This window comes from Etheostoma spectabile, chromosome 12 (assembly GCF_008692095.1).
Source record: "Etheostoma spectabile isolate EspeVRDwgs_2016 chromosome 12, UIUC_Espe_1.0, whole genome shotgun sequence".
NCBI lineage: Eukaryota > Metazoa > Chordata > Actinopteri > Perciformes > Percidae > Etheostoma > Etheostoma spectabile.
The window spans coordinates 15,438,928-15,459,579 of record NC_045744.1 but is presented as its reverse complement, the minus strand read 5'-3'; the positions used below and the strand labels follow the sequence as shown (position 1 = coordinate 15,459,579).

Sequence of the window (20,652 nt, the reverse complement as noted above, 5' to 3'; positions counted from 1 at the left end):
TATAGCAACAGATGGCTGAATCAGCTGCGGTGCCACGACAAATGAAGACACACTGTATTAATATAACCTATTTTAACCTCTTTGAGTACTTTACATTTACAATAGCCATTTTTATTCAACAATGACCCTGAAAAATAAAAGAGATTGAGGCAGATGAGCAAAAATACACATTTTTCCTATTATACCAGTTTTTCTCCTTCTGGTTTTGTTTACAGTCACAGATAATCTTTGCATAGTTGTGGATTTCAGAGCAAATGAGTGGATATGAATAGAGATTGTGTGTGATGATGTGGACAGACAGGGGGAGAAAATGAGCCGGCAGATTGGGAAGGTGAGGTGTGAACCTGGAGAGAAGCACAGATGGAAGATGAGTCGTGAGTCCTGTGTGAAGTGGCAGGCAGGGTCTTGGACTGAGCCCAGGATGAGCCACAGGACAGGCCATGACACAGGAAAAACCTTCATCTGTGATTATCTGCAGAAGCCTACTGCAAAATAATATATGTTAACAATATGAGGAAAGGCTGTGATATACAGTACATCCAGTGTTAAATAATGGCACTAATTTAACTCAATCATGTTGAAATTGCAGTCTGGTTTAATTCCACACCAAGGAAACTATTAGGGTAGATTTAGGATTCCATGGTTATAGGAAGATTTATGTAACTTGGTAGTGCAACATGGCCTGATTAGTGCCACATCGATCTACCTTAGGTCTGAGTACAATTTGGCCCCATTCCAGCTATCACCCTTTTGTTTTAAATGTGTTGTATGGCACTTTTCCAAGTCATTACACTTATGGAAAGCCTAGCTGACATTATTAACATTATTTAATGTGCTAACAGATCCAACTCCTTTCTCTAACAGTTTGTCATCCATCTTAATTAAATACCTGCTGCACGAGGGAGGCAAGGGATTTATAAATAAAAGAAAAAAGGTTTGGTGTATTAGCATAACTCCATTGAAAACTACAGTTTTTCTTCCAGAGTTTTATGCAAGGTGGGTGCTCTTAATACAATCTGACTGATGCATGAGTTCATCTTAACTTGAAAAGATTCATATAATTTTGTTTTAAATTCTCTGAATACATACTTTAACTCTGGTGCTGAGTGTGCTGAAGGCCTTTGTTGGCACTATCGAGGTTTAACCAGCCCGCAGGGATTCTTTTGGCTGACTTTTCAATCAAAATGTCTTCAGGTATCAAGTTATACAAAACAAATGCTAACTTTAAACTTGTCAAGGACAGTTTTTTCTTGTGTCTCTCTCACTCTCTCATGCAATAAGATCTACATAAGGATGCAGGATGCAGTTCTTGTTGTGGTCTAATACCTCTGTGGTATGTCTAAAAACAGCGTTCCTTCTTCGCTAAAAGCAGGCAGAACTCCAAAACGTGGTGTGGGCAAAAAAGCCTTGATGCAGCCCGGGACCTTGACACTAGTTTGTTGTAGACTTCCATTCTGACACTGTGCTGTGTCAGATCCCAGATGTAATATCCACTCTGGGTTGTTACACTGGTCCACTTAAATCTTTCAGGGATTATGAGTCACTGGCATCTTCAGCACAGGGAAACCATCAGTTCTCTCTTCTCTGATAGGCTTCATGACTTCATCACCTTCATACCCCCTTTTCTGCAAGAGGAAAAAATTATACTTTTGTCTGTGCAACCATTTGACCCTCTCATTTTGGCGGTATGACTACAAGGGGCGCCCCTCTCCGTGGCCTCCACATTAACACTTGGGCGTCGTTGGCATTCGGCCTCCCCAGCGCATTGGGAGGGATGGGCTCTTGGTAGTTGAGGATGTGCGGTTGCTCCTGGTAGGGGCGACCCACCAACGAGGCCCGAGAGCCCAGAGGCATGTCAGGGTCCACAGCAATGTCCACCCGCATCCGCCACCGCACCGTCTGCAACACAATGCGTTCCTGGAAGAGGAGAGCAATGTTATAGCACTATGGTTGACACTGTGTATATGTGTATGTGTATGAATGGTGTAGTCTTCTATTATAAGTAAATGAAGAGTTTTCTTAAAAGCTTAAGTTGATTGCGTATTATGTCCTATGCTGCTTACAGAGTATAGTTAATGTGCATCCTAATAAATAGTGTGTTAGTTTGGCATAGATACATAATTTCAAAGCTCATATAGGTATGTTCTTCTTCTGCTCTTAACTAGAGATGATCCGATACCAGTATCGGTATCGCCTCTGATACTGCCTAAAACGCTGGTATCGGTATCGGGAAGTACTGGAGTTTATGCACTGATACCACGTAATAAAGCCATAAAGAAGATCTTTGTTAAAGTAGTTTATTTATGTTTTTTTCCCCGTTTTAACTGACTGTCAAACTGGATAAAAAAGAAAGCTCTGTGGCGTTCATTGTTTGTGTTTGTTCATGTTTCACAAAGAGTTTAACCTGACCCAGACCGACAACAAAGCTAGAAATCATATCACTTCGCTACAGGGATTGATAGTAAACAGTTAAAACATAATAAAATATATGACACAATGGTATTGGATCAGTACTCTGTATCACAATTGGTATCTGGAAGCAGAAAATGGTATCGGACCATCTCTACTTTCAACTTATTAACCAACAATTAAGAAAACAAGCCTGACAACCTTCTCTATAATAACCTAAAAAGAAAATAACTCAAAACATGACAATACATGAATACTGTAAGCATTTAGGTACACATTTTAACGTTTTTTTAACATTAATATGCAACCCCCCAGCCTGCCTATGGTCCCCCAGTAGCTAGAAATGGCGATAGGTGTAAACCGAGCCCTGGGTATCCTGCTTTGTCTTCTTGCTCCTTATGAGGTCATAAGCTTTCTAGGCTTTCAAATGAGCAAAGTGGCTGTTAGTCAAGGCCTGGCTCTAGTGGCTGTAGTTCTGCACCAAGGCTGAATTTTGGGAAAGAGACTTCAGATACAGTATTAGAGGACCACTAAGGCCTATGTAAAAGCATCCAAAGGTCACCATGTCATGGGACCTTTAAGCTAGACTGACTCGGGATGGGTATTTGCAGGGGTTTTATTCAGCAGATTTGAAGGCAATGATGAGGTAGTTTGTAACTTTACACCAGAAAGGAAAAGTGCAGTCAGTGTGTGTGTGTGTGTGTGTGTGTGTGTGTGTGTTGTGTGTGTGTGTGTATTGCAAGAGCACTGTCTAAAGATGGATTTCCAATGTTCTTCATTTAGACTGGGTAAAACATATCTGTGATTGTGAAAACACTGGAAAAAATGAAGATGTTAATTTCATGCACGTGGGAACAAACATCTCCTATGTCAGGCTGCTCTCTGTGTGTGTTTGTCCTACCTTGGTGACGGAGTTCATGGCCACCAGCCAGGTGATGAAGCTCTGGTCCCTAGTGATGTGGGTCAGCATGGGCGTGTTGCTGTTGCTGATGGGTACTGCCCAGGTCACGCTGGGGTAGAAGTTGTCATTCATGCTGACCGTCAGACGAGACGGTTTGGACGTAGGTCCAGTTAGTGTGACCGTCTCGGTGGTGTTGCCGTACCAGGGGTAGCTGACGCCATCTGAGTCGCTGATGGCCTTGACCCGGCCCTCTCGCAGCTCCGGTAACTCCCAGCTGGACCTGCGGCAGTGGACGGAAGAGGACAAGGTGAGAGGATGAGATGAGAGGCTTTTTTTGGTAGTGGCAGGTGCAGGGTTGTGGTCTAGATCCTCAGTGTGTGATAAATAGAGAGAGGTGTGCACATGCAAACATTATACCCACCTAAACACACACAGAGCTCATTCAGTGGCACAACGAGTATGTCTTTTAGATACACTTACATGCCAATATCACCATAGGTGTTGTAGAACTCCATCTGGGTACAAGCCTGGATCCAGCCCACCACCCAGGTTTCATTGCGGGGCACTGGTGGCATCACAACACCTGCTGAGGCCCTAAAGTAAGGCGTCTTGTAGCGGAGCACAATTGGTGAGTTCTCCTCAATGATGGTAGGACACTGGTCAATAGAGGCTGACACCTCGTACACCACAATGTTCTCCCGTCTTATGCGGGGCTTGCATGCAATGCTCTGAATACAGCCCATAGTGCAGGCGACAAGCAAAATGAGCAAAACCAGAGAAGAAGAGAGCAAATGATACCTGGCCAGTATGCACATCAGTCCCCTCCGGGGTCCACCCTTGCCTGAAGAGCAGATCTAATCTTTTAATTGCCCATCATCACTGATTGGTTTGTGGAGGAAAAAAGGACAGAAAGTGACGGGGAGTTTTACAGTCACCATTGATCAAACATAAAAGCGTCCACCGTCATATTTTCAGGATGATATGGGGGTGAGCACGCAGTGGGGCCTGGGGGGGAAGTATCACAGATCTCCGCAGCCTCCTCCCCCCGGTCTGCCTGCTGACTGCCGCACTGCCCTTGGCGCACGTCCCCAGAAACTGCAATCCGACCTCCCCCGTGCTGCTGCTGCTTCTCCGCCGTGCGTCCGGAGGCTTCTCTATTCCTTGTCGAGTCCACACGCCCGGCTGCACGTCGGTGCCCCTTGATCCTGCTGCTCTGCTCCCGGCTCTGCGCTGTCATGTCAAGTGGCGACAGGGCAGCCAGGTGCGTCAGAGGAGGGGGGCTGGATGCCTTTTGTTTGCTTGGCTTTCCTGTAGCCCTACATTCGCGCGGCGCCCTTAAAAGACAAAAGCTGGCTCTTCATCACCTTGACCTACATGAAAAGAAGCTTCATTAAATAAGCGATAATGTGTCTAATAAAGGCGTCAGAACGTGGCTACAACAGGCTGTTTTAACGTTTTCCTCGCGGTGTGCTTCCATTCTTGGGGATGCATTAATGGTGCATCATGAATGGAGGCAGCGAGACAGCAAACGGGCAGAAAACAGTGACTATACCCAGCCGCTCGAGCGTCTCTCGGTAAGTCGCCTCATCGTAATGTCTTCTCGAGCTGGTGTGCATCGCGAACCGTAGAGCATCATTTTCTAGCCGCGGGTCGCCTTGTTCGGAGGTGCTGATGCTAGAGAGGCAGGGGAGGGGCGTCACCCGACCTCTGCATTGAAAAAAACACCCGAGTGCAGGTGGGTGTGGCTACATCACTCCTATGTCAAACCCCATTGGTCGCTGAGGTCAACAGCGGAAGTGGTGTCATGTTGCTCGTCCACTTCCTACCCTCCAACACTGACACGCATTCACCGGTTAACTCGGCTTATTGTTTTTGTCGCCACCCCGCCTGGACACGTCTGCAGCTGCTGGTGCTGTTTTATGATCGGTCGTTTGTTCGGTAACGTGTCTCAGAGGCTGCCGAGCTTGCTGTACCGGGTGTCGCTAATGATGAAGCCGCAGGTTGTGTTCGTGCTGGGCGGGCCTGGCGCCGGCAAAGGGACCCAATGCTCCAAAATCGTGGAGGTATGAGAGATGGCAAAAGAAAGGACAGTGAAACATAAATATTCTGATGTTAAAATTAAGCATGTCGTGGTAAAATGGTATTTAGTGGATTTTAGGATGGTTGTACCTTTAAATACAGCCTTTTTTTACGAGGTAATGTCTACATTTCAGTGACTTCCGGTTGTCCTCTAAAATGAACCTGTGTAGCCAGCTAACGTTAGCTAGTTAGCCATACAGGGTATACAGTTTATGTGCTGGAATACAGAAGGGGACGTTCTAAAACGCTTAACGTGAAAAAGCTTAACGTGGTTTAATGTACCTAAACAACGATCAATCATCACCATATTTACTATGGCCATATTTTGTCATAAACACTTAAACCTGTCTAAAAAACTAAACTGAAATCCAACGATTATAGAAGTTATCTCACGGTAACGTTTTCTTCTTCATTGGTGTCTATGGCGAGGAAAAGGCTTAACGTGGCTTAATGTACCTAAACATCGATCAATTATCACCATATTTCTCTCACATATTGCTCCTCATAACCAGTACAAACTGTCAAAAAATCGGACCAAATCGTTGGATTTCAGTTTAGTTTTTTTGACAGGTTTAAGTGTTTATGACAAGATATAACGTCCCTACAGAAGCTACAAATGACCATTTAAATGTTTTTTTTTTAATATTCAGAAACTCTCCAGTAATATTTTTTTGTGTACTGAATCAAAACAGTAAAACATTCGATGTATTTAGGTTTAGGTTTAATGTTGTAACGTTACAGTTAAACGCTTAATTAATGTCTGCTTTTTCGGTGTATACAGTACGAATGGAGCCAGCAGGAGATACTCCATTGACATTTGCTCTATGTTGTAGCCTTGACCCATATATGCAGTTGAAGTTGTGTAACGATCAGTATACGTGTGGAGTGGGCTTGGTCACTCCACCGTCGACTCTGAACAAACAGAATCAGATGGGGACGTAGACATGTACTGACTGAGTCATTAGTCCAATGGCCTGGGTTTGACAAAACACTTTTGACCAGCCAGCCACAAAGTTTGAAAAGGCAGAACTCTCCTTAAGGATGCTGCTTTGATGTCTGTTTGAAAGTGAAACTCATGAAAGCTCATGAAGCTGCAGCTCTACTGAAACAGCCAATGAGAGCTTTATAATTCCTTCTGTTTACGGAGTGTCGGCTGCCGAGTGCTGAGGCCTGAATGCATAGAGGCTCCTTTCAATAACAAGGTTCGACTTCTTCAAAGCCTGGGACTGAGAAGATGTTAGCCTGTCTGTAAAGGCTGTCTCTTCAAATACAGAGTCAATAGAAATATACAAACTTTTTTTTAAATGACCATCTGTGCTTTCTCCTCCCCCAAAAATTGCTTGCTATAAAGTGCTTTTCTTTGACATAACATTTTCATCCCATGAGGTCAATTTATTCTATTTAAAAAAAAATTGTTTCTCTCTCAGAGCTACAATTATACCCATTTGTCAGCTGGGGACTTGCTGAGGGCAGAGCGGGCAAGAGAGGGGTCAGAGTTTGGACAGCTCATTGGCAACTACATCAAGGAGGGCAAAATTGTCCCTGTGGAGATCACCATCAACTTACTCAAGAAGGTATGCACCAAATACAGGCTGTAAATCAGGCATGCACCAAACACAGGCTGTAAATCAGGTTTGTGTTTGCCTGGCAAGAGATACATTTGGATCAGTTGGCCTGGGGTCAGACTTTTTATTCAGGACCTGTTTACAATTCAACGCAACTCATCTTTTGTTTTAGGATATACAGGACTTAATTAAAATCTGTAACTCTGATCACAGATTTTAACAAAAAAGTGCTTCAATTTGAATCTACTCTCTTGTCTATTCATGCCAATATATCTGTGGGCAGCACTTCTCTTGTTTAGTGCTGAATCAACCAAGGTTGATTTATGAATTCACTGGATATTAAACTGCAACAATCAACACATTTTTTAAAGTATTTATAAAGTAAATACACACATTTGTTTCTCCTGTCCTTGTTAGCGTTTCTTCCTGTTTTAATATACTTTTGATTGAAATGTTTTAGGTTTTTGACTGTTGGTTAGAAATTAATAATTTAAAGAAAACTTTAGCAACTGGTAACTTGTGATTGTATAATTTTGACATAAAAGACTTACCAATGAATAACAAAAAAAGAATCAGAAATTGCAGCTGTATTTTTGTTTTTGACAAAATATTACATTTTATTGGTTGCAATCCAAGACCATATTATGAATGACATGGATAATTGCTAATGTTTAAATTTCTATTGTGTTTTGAAACAGTTTTCAATGCTAGCAAATAGAGTGGATTTTGTGTGTCATTTACAAACCGCTATTTCAATGAATTCACATTAGGAGAACAACATGTCTGTGTTGTTGTTGTTGTTCTGTTTCGTAAGGCAATGGAAGAGACAATGCAGAAAGATGAGAAAAAGTTCCGTTTCCTCATAGACGGTTTCCCCCGCAACGAGGACAACCTTCAGGGGTGGAACAATGTCATGGATGGCAAAGCAGATGTCAAATTTGTGCTTTTCTTTGACTGCGGCAACGAGGTGCGTCATGGAAACCACAAAGCTAAAACCCTTCTAGCCGTTTTTAGATCACAGAACAGAGGACTGATGTCCTCAGAGACATTTTACACCAAGCACACAATCTGTCTTTTTTGTCCACAGGTTTGCATCGACAGATGTCTAGAAAGAGGGAAAAACAGTGGACGTACTGATGACAACAGAGAAAGCTTGGAGAAAAGGTACCATCCCGCAACATTAACAAAATATGTCACTTTAGACTTTAAAAGTACTAAACCCCAGAAGTATGCACTGCTGCCTTTAACCATTAATTTGATTTCATGAGCGGATTTCTGTCTGTAACAAAGTACAACAAGCATATCTGATGGGAATAGATTTATCTGAGCCATATAGCTGACTGTTGGATGCCTGCACTTGTTTTTGACCTAATTTGAGTCCCCTGTGTCATCTGACCCCAATAACCAGGCATATTATTCTTGCAGAATCCAAACCTACCTGCAGTCCACGCAGCCAATCATTAAACTGTATGAGAAACAGGGGAAGGTGTTCACTGTAGACGCCTCTCGCTCTGTGGATAAGGTGAGTAAATAGCATCGCCTGTAGGAAAGCATCTATGAGTGCTACCCATAGATTTCAGAAGGGACATTTTGCGTAACATAACAGTTAAGTTATGTTTGTTTTAAGGTTTTTTTACATTATGGATGTTATTTCATTATTTTGACCATCTCTCCTTTCAGTTCTAATATTTTACTTATTAACTGCTGAGATCTGTGGATGGAGTAGTCTGGCTTACCAGATGTACATTCTCCACCATTGTTGACTTGGATGCTTAATCTGTGCAGACTGATGCTTGGGCAGAGTTTTACACTAGAATGCTGTTTTCACAATCATCTGCTAAAAGGGGGAAAGCAAACAACAAAGCAACAAAGCAAAGGGACCAAAGCCAAAATGCATAATATGAGCACACCAAAGGCAGATACTTGTTTATGATTACCCAACTCCATAGTTGTAAATGTCCATCAGATTTATCAGGTCAACGTTCTGGTTTAACATTAGTTTTCACAATTTCAGTGATGTGTGACATTGGATGATGGTAATATTTTGGGCTTTTGAACATGTTTTTCACTACCGGATACATATTTCCGATTCGAGCTGAAACTATTGATTTAGAAGTCAAGTGACAGGAAATCCATTTGCAACTATTTTGGTTATTGATTAATTGCTTTTTTTATCAGGCAAAAGTTCCAAGCATTCACTGGTTCTCTAGTATAACTAAATTGAATATATTTTAGTCGGTCAAACAAAGCAATCAGGCTATAAACATCACTTTTTATAAACTTAATGATAAATCAAATAATCAGATTCCTTAATGAAATGAATCTTTAGTTACAGCCCTACTTAAAATAGGGGTCAAACTCTCAAATGGGAATTTAAAATCGGTCTGATGTGACAACTTTTATAGCCGTGTCAACTCATTCCCAAATCTCACCAGTGAAGTTGATGTTATAACTAATTAGAACAGTGCCCAAAATGAAATGTTCAATTCCTTTTTTATGTGTTTTACTTGTGAGCAGAGTTCGTAATACAGGCAGCACTTCAGCTTACTTTGGTTAGTTCAAGATTTCAAATGACTTGGGCTAAAGCTGAAATACCGACTTTGTTTGATTACACCTATGTTTCTCTTTCAGGTGTTTGCTGATGTGAAAGCCATTCTAGACAAAGAGGGTTGAGTTTCTCCAGCTGCCAATTGAATTCATTTACCTTCTTTTTTTTTTATATCAACTACCAGTACACTATGATAAGTTTATATGTCCATTCATATGACTTTTTTACTTTTGGTTAATTTTTTGTTTGTTTTCCATTTCTTTTCTAAAGATGTTGCACTGTTTGTGAATGTGTGTACAATATGTATTGGTATGGATGTGAAGTAGTGTTGCCTAGCAGCTACTTGTGATCAACATGCCTCACAGCTCTTCTGCACTCTTTCATCATAGTTTGAGGCCTTTGCATAGGAGCAAATTGTATCGTGAGCTTAGATAAGACACTTTTTTTGTCAATGACACTTCTAGTAGTGGAAGTATCATTGGAAAAAAAAAAAGTCTTCATTAACATATCACTAATGTCTTCAGAGTATCATGTCATTGGAAGCAGGCATAATGCTTCAGACCAAATAGTTTGACCTGATGACGGCCGGCTAGGATTGATTTAAGACTGACTGAACTTCCAATGGCCTCCAAATAAAATGCATAAAACATCTGTCTCATGTTTAATGGACAGTACTACAGGGACTGTTGTTTGGTGCCATTTAGAGTTATCCGGTATATATTTCTGTGGTAATGCATATTTGACCTCGTACCTGAATGTCTCGACATGCTCCATCACAGCTTCGACACTTGGGACTAATCCTAGAGAAATATAAAGAAAAATATGTAAACATTTTGCCAAATTTGCACAGTATCAGTTTTAAGGATATGGGCTAAAACTCAAAAGTAAAAACAATTATTTTTTTCCCCTTTGTCTAGCTCAGTTGATCTAAAACATTTATTTTATTTAATGTGAAGGTTGTATATTTATATAATATGTGCTTTTTTTTGTTATTTGTGTAGTACTGTGCTGAAGTCCAGTACTTAAAGTGAAAGATTTGGATCAAATTATTAATTACTACTCAAGAATTTACAAATTCACAAAACCCCATGCACTTGGTAGCTTTCGACAGCATTAGCCAGCAGAGGCCGCCAGACATCACTGCATAATGCAGGAAAAAAATTGTCAGTTGGAATTTTTTTTTTTTTTTTAAACAGGATGGAAAATTTCTCCTCAGTAAATAAAGCTGAAATAAATAAGTATAAGTAAGTAAAGCATTTCTGTTTTTATGTCAGCATTCATTCATATATTTTATATATAAATATATACACCTATTTAAATTTCTAATTCAAATATTTAAGTGTTATTGTATTATTTCTTTATGTATTTCTTGATGAATAAGGCATAATAGATTTATATATTATGGTTTTAACCCCCCCCCCCCCCACACACACACACACACACTTACAGAAGCTAATCAATTGGTTAACTAATCCATTAGTGCTTCTCCAAATCCTAATGCTGAGTCAAGACACAATTTACTTGAAAATAATGAACACCTTTTAAGTGCTACATAATTCATTTTTATTTGTCATGTACAGTATATATATATATATATATATATATATATATATATATATATATATATATATAAAATCTGCAGTAAGACATTTGCTTACACATTACTAATATTCCTGAGTGTTTTTTTAGCTTGAGGCCTGGTGAATTGGCATTTTAAGAGCTACACTCAATTGATAATCCGCTTCCAAAACAGTACCAACATGCGTGCACTTGACAGGGCAATGTACCAAATTTGAAATGCAGCACAACAGCAGTTTGTAACTACCGGGACTTTCGTATAGTCCAAGTTATAACGCATTAATAGTTAGTCTGGGAAGGTAGCAAATAGAGAAGTGTGAATGTAAGGCACTATTAATACACTGGTTTGTATGAGTGCACTATAATACATAAAGTTAGATAAAATACAGTCAAACTTTAATGATCCAGCTGACATGCATCATTGCAGCACCAAAATGTAATAGCATACAGCAAAGAAAAAATAGAATATAAATAAAAATATAGCAAGTGCTGGCATGGGTTCAAACAAACAATTTCAACGTGTCAAGAATATTTTAAGTAAAAATATTTAAATGAAAGTATGAAAATATATGAATTACAGCATTATGAATATGTGCAAAATACCATCAGGCTAGAATGATTGAAAAAAACGGAAATATCTACATAACATTTTTTTGAATGAATGACAATATGTACATATTACATAACACGAACTATGAAATGGCAGAATAACAAGCCCTTGTGTTAATGACAGACTTAACGTAAATATATTCGTACTCTGCCAGCAGATGGCAATTTGAAAATATATATTATCTTATTTACAAAAAAAATAAACTAATGAAAAATAATTGCATAAACTGTGACCACATTATTGGGCAAAATGTATACCGATGTCTAAAGCAAAACTGTAACAGTGATTCACAATCCAATGAGAGAGGACTGTCCTTCAATGCTGACATTCTGTTAAGATATTTGCATTTAAAGAGAAATGCCTGCTCAAATTTTCACATTCAAAATGTACGTTTTGTTGTTAGACAATCACAACGAAAGCATAAACTTCTACAATCTTTGAAATACCAAAGAGCTTACATAAAGTAATGTGCATCATTTACGAATGCATGAAGAGATAACTTTGTTTCACCGTTCGACAACTTGGCAGCTGATGCAAAAAGAAAACAAAAATGACACACAGCGAGACTGTAGTGGCCTCAGCAGGAGTTCACCAGGGCTGTGCTGATGTTGCTGGGAATCCTGCGATACTGAGCCTTGGTGTTCGTGACTGCGCCGTGCTTCTGTCGCAGATGAAGCCTCAGCTGACTCTTGTGTCTGAAGTGGAGGTCACATTTTTCACACTAAGGATAAGAGACAAAAAAAAAATTAGAATCACTATTTACAGGGACGGTTTCAGCCACCAACCCCCACAGCCACCATTCATAGCTCTCCGGGATTACTACCCAGGATTTATAACTATTGATAGGCGCGTGGAGATGGGATTACTCTCTTTTTAGCCAGCAGACAGTGGCATAAGGAGGAAGGGACTGACAAGGAAGCTTACATGATAAGGCTTCTCTCCAGTATGAATGCGCATGTGGCTCTTGAGAGTCTGAAGGTGGCGGAAGTGAGTTCCACAGATCTCACAAGGGTACGGTTTCTCTCCTGTGTGGATTAACACATGGGCGCGAAGATGGGCCACCTGGAGGAGAATTAAAACATATATTAAAACACATACACTTCAAAGCAGTGGTTTCACGTGGCTGGGTTGGCTCAGTTCGAGTCCGACTTGTGACGATTTCCTGCATGTCTTCCCCCTTCTCTCTCCCCTTTCTCATCTAGCTGTTCTGTCCATTAAAAGGTGGCAAAGCCCCAAAATATTAGCAGTATTTTGACATTCGCAAAGCTTTTTTTTCTCACCTGGACAAATCTGGAACCACATGTCTCACACTTGTATGGCTTTTCTCCAGAGTGAATACGGGTATGTGTCTTAAGGTTGGCCGGCCGGTTGAATTGAGCGCCGCAGATGTTGCAGTGGTAAGGCTTCGCACCTGGAGGAAGATCAGCAGATTGTGCAATGACCAAAACAGTCACATCCAGGAAGTCAACTTGATTGTACTTTATAAAGGAAGTTTTAATTTTACCAGTGTGAACGGTCTTGTGGCTGGCAAGGTTGCCCTTGTAGCGGAAGGCAGCCTGGCAGAAGTCACACTTGTATGGCTTGTCACTGTGCACCTGGGCCATGTGTTCTTTCAGGGCATCTTCATCTGTGAACTTGGAGTCACACCCATTGCAGAAGTGTATGGTGCTTTCTGCACGAAGAAGCAACAAAATCAATGTGACTTTAACACACCTCTGTGGTTTTGTTTAAAATAATCCTGTGAAATCATTTGTTTTAACTTAAATATAGTATGGCACTTGTGGAGTCCACTTACCACAGCTGGAGGAGGAATACTCTGAGTTCATTTTGGTGGTGTCATCTCGGCTGTAAGAGTCAGGAGAAAGGTGACCTATTTCCATGCACTGGGGGCTGTCGCAGCCACAAGAGGAGCATCTGTGGTAGCTGCACACAAAAAGACAACCACAGAGGTTAACTTTATTAAAAAGATAGCCCCTTGAGATTTAGCTTCTCATTTTTGAGGGGGTCCTATAAACACAAATACATTCAGTTATAAAACATGTATAAACAGAACAGTGTTACATAACAAACACACTACAAATACACAGCTTGCTTACACTCTCACCCACAAAAACTGTTTCAAGGACAGTTAAAATAAATACAGTTAAAGATGAACCCCACCCAGTGAAATTGCCTTCTGGAAATAGGCTGTAGCCAGTTAAGTGATTCATACATAAAACAATGGTAAGTACAGACACCTCAAAATAAATCTACATAAAGAATTAAAAACAACATTAAGAGATCTGAGATTAGTGTCAGAGGTGTTCTGATAGACAATATCAGCGCCATCAATAGTAGGCAGTATCAACTGGCAAATTATTCTTTTTCTAACTTGAAATGTTAAACAATTCACTGAGCAATTAAGTGAATTTGGACAGCCAATGCCATATGTTTGTTTTAAAAACATATGTTTTAAATTAGAAAACAACATATGTTTTTAAATTAGAAAATCAATGTGGGTCTTAAATGACAGTTCAGGGTCAATCCAAAGTCCAAGATACTTGAACGAATGAACTCTCTCAAGGGGTGACCCAATCTTCAAAAAGAATATGCAAATCAAAAGGATATGTTTGATTGCGTTATACCAAACACCATGCTGCAGGATTTTTTCTTATTCAATAAGACTCTATTGTTATAAAAACAATTTTGAACCAAATTAAAGTCAAACTGTAAGGAATTCTGATTTTGTAATAAATAAGAGTAAATAACAGTATCAAAGATGCCTAAAGATGAACATGGCAGTTAGAGCATATTTGAGGTAAGGGGTCCAAAGATGGAACCTTGTGGTACACCCTTTCCCACAATTGCTATTCAGACTTAAAACATTGAAAAACAACAAACTGGCATCTATTGTTAAGACAGGCATTAAACCGAAGGAGAACACTTTAATTCAAACAAATAGAGTACAACTTATCCAGAAGGAGATAGTGATCAACCATATCAAAAGCCTTAGAAAGATCAATACAAATTGCGAATGTAAGTTGGGTTTTATCAAAGTATGAGAACACATCATTTGTGAGTTTTAGAAAGGCAGTGGTGGTAGAGAAATTTAGTCTAAAACCAAAATGAATCCACAATGTATGTGAAGTTTTACCTGATGGTGCTACAGGTGCTGCTGCAGCTGTCAACACTCTGAGACATGAGGATTTCTTCTCTATGCTCGTCAACTCCCTCTTCTGCCTGGACCTCAGTGTGTCCACCTGCTACACCACTCCTGCAGGGACTCAGTGAGGGCAACATGGATATAGCTTCAGCGCTGCCACTCTGAGCCTCCTTTTCATTCTCATCAGGAGTTTGGTTCATTACGATCAACTTGTACTTCTTCCAATTGCGGGCCTTGACGTCTTTGGGGCAGTCTGATGGCTGTCTGAGGCTCAGTGTGGCGTTTCTGCTGCTGTTAGACTCAGTGGGTGAGTTGGGCTGGCAGTCAGATCTGAGGGGGCTTTGAGGGCTGCAAATCACACCTTTGCTAAAGCCTGGAGACAATGTTAGGCAGCTGGGTTGTGGGTGCTGAATGCTCTCTTCCTCCATGGGAAAGACAGACCTTTGAAGGCTCCTGTGGGCTCCATCTGGTCGGATGATAGTGGTGGGGAAACTTGGGTGGGATGGCACAGGGTGGGAGATGATGGTGGTGGACTCATTGTGAGCCATGTTGGCGCTGGGTACCTGTGAGCATTGTTTCTGGGACAAAGCCCCTTCTCTGGGAAGGTTGCTGACCTTATGTGAACCTTCTAGCGTCCCAGCAGGGATTTGGAAGTCACCATAGACGTGATAGGAACCAGAGGTGTTGATCCCCCTGAAAACGTTAGGGATGTAGCTCCTGCCTTCCTGGAGAGGGGATGAGGATACCTTGTGGATGTTTCTAAAGTCTGGCTCTTTCTCATCAACAGGCCTCAAAGCAGGGATCTCCTCTGCCAGATGTGATGAATTGATCTGTACCTCTTCAATCGGATGCCTGCAGAAACATTTTCAATGACAAAGTTATGTAGTTATTAACTCCAACTTAGATCCCTTCCATTTTTTACCAAGACATTAGAGTGTGTCTTGTCACATTTTCTATTTTCCTTTACCTGGACTTGATGAACCTGTGGCAGGTGTCAACCACATGTTCCATCTGGAGGTAAATGGCTGTGTTCATGGTGGCCAGGACCAGACTGTCTTTAAGGTCCAGACAGGATGTGTACATGAAGTCCAGCAGGATGGAAAAACCCTTGGGGTCCACTTTGGGGTCTAAGCTGATGGCACTAAGGTTTGTGTTTTTGGGGTCCATGAACACAGAATAAAAGAAGCCACTGTAAGACAGTAAGAGAGAGGGTTGCACAGATGAGGAAAATTATTAATTTGGTAGGAGGTAGATATTATATTAGATTATAGGGTGTGGCTGTGTAAAGAACAGTGATTCACAAAAATGATGTATTATGTAGTTATATAAAATGTATGTAATATGGTCCCAAAGGCAAAATTTAAATAAGTAAAAAAAAAAAAGTCTATAGGTAATCATGCTCCCTGTCTGATATTGAGATGGTGCATACCTGCAGGCCACCAAAATGGCCTTGTGAGCATGAAAATGTTGTCCGTCCACCTGTATGGCGACATCAACCAGAATGTTCCTGCTGCGGAGGCGGTTGAAGTTGAGCAGGACGTCACCTGCATGGCGTGTGAATTGAATGCAGCCATCTGCAGACGTGGCCATGCTGTCACAATCTGAACAAAGGCAAAAATAATAATTAGTTTGATAATTTTTATGAACCTAGAATTGATCCACGGCTAAATACAGGCACACAAGGGAGGTGCACATGCTGTAGGCAGAGTAGAAAAATAACATTGTGTGTATTTTTATTGTATTTATTATACTTATTATATATGTTTATTTAACAGGGAACACATTTAATAAACATTCATTGCAATACTTGAATTAGGATGCATTGTAAAGAGATATAGCTAAAAGCTATTTTCATCTGCAGTCCCTGCCCTGAGCAGGTGAACAATAACATACATAATACATTACATAAATATCTGTTTATTAGTCACCGGATGGAATTTAGTTGTGATTGTTTAAGTTTATAATGGTTCATAAAATTAAACTTACTGATTTCATTCTTGATTCTACATTTACCACCTTGTTAGCATCATGGAAAAAGAAAAAGAAATCTCAAAGTTTACTATGGAATGGAGTTCCACTTTTTGTGTGGAAGTATAATTCAATCAGATTTTCAGAAAAATAAATGAAGTCACAGTAATGTACTATGGATAAAAATAATAGGTTTTATTTTGCAGCCTATATGGGCTTTGACTTTGCTAAATCCTGGAACACTGAGGAGGATCATCTTAAAACCTAAGAAGTTAAGCCAAACTTAACTCACATAGCATATTTAACAGTCAGTCGGTCATACGTTAATGAACACTCATTGAAAATGATAAACTTCTCTAATACAAGCCATTTGCCTTCAGAGGTTATAATAAAAAAACAAAAACAAGGTTTGAACCTTAAGTGTCATGACAGTGTTTTATCAGAGAGTGGCGCCATTGCAAAGAGAAATAGCGAAAGGGAGTTACACTAGATCTTTAATGATGGCGTTATTACAGGGGCTATAATTAATATTTTAAAAATGCCATTTTTTAAAACATTAATGTTTTATTTTAGTTGTAACATCTGCACGTAATTTAAAACAACATAAATTTTGAGGCGACAACAAATCTTAGCCACAGACAATAGGCTATTATAAGATATTATACATACGCACTCACATCAAATATATACACTACCGGTCAAAAGTTTGGGGTCACTTACAAATTTCCATGCCACTCCATTATAGACATAATACCAGCTGATCTGAGTGGGGGGGCTGATCTTTAATGCAATATCTACATTGCCCATTATCAGCAACCATTCATCCAATGTTCCAGAGGCACATTCTGTTCACTAATCTGATATCATTTTAAAAAACTAACTAAGAAAACACTAGAGAATCCTTTTGCAATTATGTAAGCACATAATGTAATTTGAAAACTGCTGACCGGGTTAAAAAAAACAATGCAACTGATCTCAGCTGGTATTCTGTCTACAATGGAGTGCAATGGAAATTTATAAGTGACCCCAAACTTTTGACCGGTAGTGTATAAATATATATATATATATACATATATACACACACACACACACACATACATATATATATATATGTGTCTCCTACATTGCGATCCTACATTGCTGACAGAAGGATAAATATTGTGATATAAATATTGTGAGTAGCCTATAACGTGCTCATGTCTGCGCTCGCTGCAGTTGCCCAGCGTGTAAGAGCAGACCGGAGTGCTGGCAGCCTGTAGGTTGGAAACGTGTTTGACGTTGAGCACATTCCGTCCTGGCTGTGCAGATTAGGTTGCCAGTACACAGAGAGGTTTCCTGTTCCCCGATATAAGTAGAACTCATCTCACTTGACCTATTAACATTTATTTCCTCCTACTCAACTATTTTTTATCGAGTTATCTCTTAACTTCAACTATTCGACGAACAGCATGATTTCGCAGGATGTGACTCCAAGGAGGGGTTGTTTTGTTGCTGCGTAACTTTGGCTCTGAAGCAGCGAGCAGGCCAGCACAAGTCCGTTCAACTTTAGAAACAGTATTAAGCCACCGTGTCGGGGGACTGTTCTCTAGCCTACTTTAATCGTGGGCTTTAAAGAGCGTTTGCTCGATTGGAAATATTGATGTAAAGTTATCGGCTCTGTCTTGAGACATTAGGTTAAGTGAAAAGATTGTTTCTCGATATAAGCAATGCGCAGAGTAATTTAGATGTGACACAACCAGACCACAGAGTCCCGTTACGCCACTTTGGTAGCGTACCGGGATAATGCCATGATATAACAATAACATTGAGCTATAACGTTAGCTGAAAAACTGCTGCCTTAAGGAAGAGTAAAGGTTAATGTCGCAAAACTGCTGCTTTCAGTCTAACGGCAGCATCACAAGCATCACAAGTGATCAAATTTAATCCGCACTTCCGTCTAAATAAAACACAATCAAAGACAGTTCCGCTGTCAAAGTCAACTCTCATAGTTCAAATCTGTTAAAGTTAGTTCACTTTTAGCTAAACGTTATCACAAAATATTTCAAAAAAAATAGTCCAGCCCGGCAGCAGCCACACGAGCATCTGCTACTTCACAACACTTCTGACCTAATGCTGAAAAAATAGGAAGGAAAAAAAGTCACCTTGTAAAAGTTTCCTCGAAACTCTGTGCATCACCAGTTCTGAGAATCCAGTTCTAAGAAACAGAGCAGCTCAATTCTCGGAATTTCAACAGAGGGCTGTACCATTATCTGCTGGGCGGGGGAGTGGCTCGCAGCCGTGTGTGTCCTTTCAACCCTCTGCCGTTAGTATTGTCCAGGTATAATGCATGTCTGCTCAATTTTACTTATTGGTTTAACATATTAGTTGGGTTTCTTTAGAATATGTCTGAGATTTCTGCAGTTTATTTGTTTGTATCCTATTTGGTTAATCTCCCCTTTGTAGTGGGTTGGTCCAAGTGCAAGGTCAGCTGACAGAGTTATAAATACCATGGGGAATATGAGAGCGTGTTGTCGCTGTAAACCCCATGTGTAAACTTACCTGAGGTGCTATAAAGAGTTGAGAAAAGTCAGTCATCTTATCTTCTAATAATTTGAAATAGAATGCCCCCATAGTGAGTTTTTCTTTTTTAACATCTCCCCACCACATTTTGACTTGATTTAAATGTGGCTTGCTCTGACAGCTGCATTTTTTTAGCAGTTAAAGTTGCAATGTTGATACTGAACTGTAGACCTATAGTTTCTGCTTGGCCCCGGAGCAATGCTTCATCTGTTCAAATTGATTAAGAAGAACACTTAAAAAAAGTAACACATTTCTTGGCAATAGGTTTATGTGAATACTTTCTCTTAAAGTAGCCTACATGTACAGTAAACATTTGATTAGCCTCCTGGGGAATTCTGCACTAGACCTACTGACAATTAACTGATTAATCTGAGAGTATGCGCATCCTATTTTTAAAGGTCCCATGGAATGAAAATGTCACTTTATGAGGTTTTTTAACATCAACATGAGTTCCCCCAGCCTGCCTATGCCACATCGCTGCCAGTGGCTAGAAGTGGCGATAGGTGTAAACCGAGCCCTGCTCTGCCTTAGAGAAAATGAAGGCTCAGATGGGCCGATCAGGAATCTTGCCCCTTATGAGGTCACACGGGGCAAGGTTACCTCCCCTTCTTCTGCTTTGCCTGCCCAGAGGATTTGGCCTACTCATGAGAGAGAGAGAGACATCATTCAAACGAGCAAAGTGGCAGTTGGTCAAGGTCATAACCCCAGCCTCCACCTTGACCCCCTCTCCTCCTCAATAGCTACAGACTCAGAAAGGACACAACCTAAGGACAGCTCATTGTGGGACTGGCTCTAGTGGCTGTAATTCTGCTCCAAGGTTGAATTTTGGAAAAGAGACTTCAGATATGGTATTAGGGGACCACTAAGGTCTATGTAAAAGCATCCAAAGAGCACCATGTCATGGGACCTTTAATGTCATGCAGGTTATAGATAGCTGTGTGTGTGTGTGTGTGTGTGTGTGTGTGTGTGTGTGTGTGTGTGTGTGTGTGTGTGTGTGGTGTGTGTGTGTGTAAAGTCATCAATTCCCCAAAAGGCTCACTTGCACTTGTCTATGTTCCCACCACTTCCTGTTTAACATCACAGCTGTATCTGGGTAACACAGAATCCTTATATGAGTATACTTACTGATGAATGAGGCAACAAATCAGGAACTAACTGCTCTTTAATAAACAACTGACGTTCCTGAAAATCTGGATCAAGAACTAATGTAAGCCTATGTAATAAATTATGTAAACCAATATAATGATAAGATAATGAAGAACACACTGCTATGTTAGCTATAATGAACCAGTG

General features: G+C 40.4%; 3 protein-coding genes across 3 annotated transcripts; 1 reads left to right on the top strand and 2 right to left on the bottom strand.

Moving 5' to 3' along the window:
- Positions 1-57: 57 nt before the first annotated feature.
- On the bottom strand, positions 58-5,003 carry fam78ba (family with sequence similarity 78 member Ba). The gene is made up of 4 exons (XM_032531635.1): positions 4,863-5,003; positions 3,791-4,680; positions 3,311-3,590; positions 58-1,917 (listed from the first exon to the last, which is right to left on the bottom strand). The coding sequence occupies exons 2-4, from the start codon at positions 4,123-4,125 to the stop codon at positions 1,675-1,677; spliced, it is 858 nt and encodes a 285-aa protein (XP_032387526.1). The 5' UTR covers positions 4,126-4,680; positions 4,863-5,003; the 3' UTR covers positions 58-1,674.
- Positions 5,004-5,101: 98 nt separating this feature from the next.
- Positions 5,102-10,323, top strand: cmpk (cytidylate kinase). The gene is made up of 6 exons (XM_032531636.1): positions 5,102-5,373; positions 6,817-6,963; positions 7,769-7,921; positions 8,042-8,118; positions 8,380-8,476; positions 9,586-10,323. The coding sequence occupies exons 1-6, from the start codon at positions 5,230-5,232 to the stop codon at positions 9,625-9,627; spliced, it is 660 nt and encodes a 219-aa protein (XP_032387527.1). The 5' UTR covers positions 5,102-5,229; the 3' UTR covers positions 9,628-10,323.
- Positions 10,324-11,458: 1,135 nt separating this feature from the next.
- Positions 11,459-19,042, bottom strand: bcl6ab (BCL6A transcription repressor b). The gene is made up of 9 exons (XM_032531654.1): positions 18,942-19,042; positions 16,262-16,433; positions 15,800-16,021; positions 14,824-15,684; positions 13,486-13,613; positions 13,195-13,362; positions 12,971-13,101; positions 12,615-12,752; positions 11,459-12,411 (listed from the first exon to the last, which is right to left on the bottom strand). The coding sequence occupies exons 1-9, from the start codon at positions 18,970-18,972 to the stop codon at positions 12,268-12,270; spliced, it is 1,995 nt and encodes a 664-aa protein (XP_032387545.1). The 5' UTR covers positions 18,973-19,042; the 3' UTR covers positions 11,459-12,267.
- Between the last annotated feature and the right edge of the window lie 1,610 nt (positions 19,043-20,652).

Bases quoted from the DNA above. Each gene is read 5' to 3' on its own strand.
- cmpk (XM_032531636.1), top strand. From the start codon at position 5,230: ATGATCGGTCGTTTGTTCGGTAACGTGTCTCAGAGGCTGCCGAGCTTG. The intron at 7,922-8,041 runs GTGCGTCATGGA...TTTTGTCCACAG, and splicing joins TCTTTGACTGCGGCAACGAG to GTTTGCATCGACAGATGTCT. The intron at 8,477-9,585 runs GTGAGTAAATAG...TTTCTCTTTCAG, and splicing joins CCTCTCGCTCTGTGGATAAG to GTGTTTGCTGATGTGAAAGC.
- bcl6ab (XM_032531654.1), bottom strand. From the start codon at position 18,972: ATGCACAGAGTTTCGAGGAAACTTTTACAAG. The intron at 16,434-18,941 runs GTGACTTTTTTT...GCCTTTGTTCAG, and splicing joins TTCGAGGAAACTTTTACAAG to ATTGTGACAGCATGGCCACG. The intron at 16,022-16,261 runs GTATGCACCATC...ACTGTCTTACAG, and splicing joins GCCATTTTGGTGGCCTGCAG to TGGCTTCTTTTATTCTGTGT.
- fam78ba (XM_032531635.1), bottom strand. From the start codon at position 4,125: ATGTGCATACTGGCCAGGTATCATTTGCTCTCTTCTTCTCTGGTTTTG. The intron at 3,591-3,790 runs GTAAGTGTATCT...CCACTGCCGCAG, and splicing joins ACCTATGGTGATATTGGCAT to GTCCAGCTGGGAGTTACCGG. The intron at 1,918-3,310 runs GTAGGACAAACA...CTCCTCTTCCAG, and splicing joins CCATGAACTCCGTCACCAAG to GAACGCATTGTGTTGCAGAC.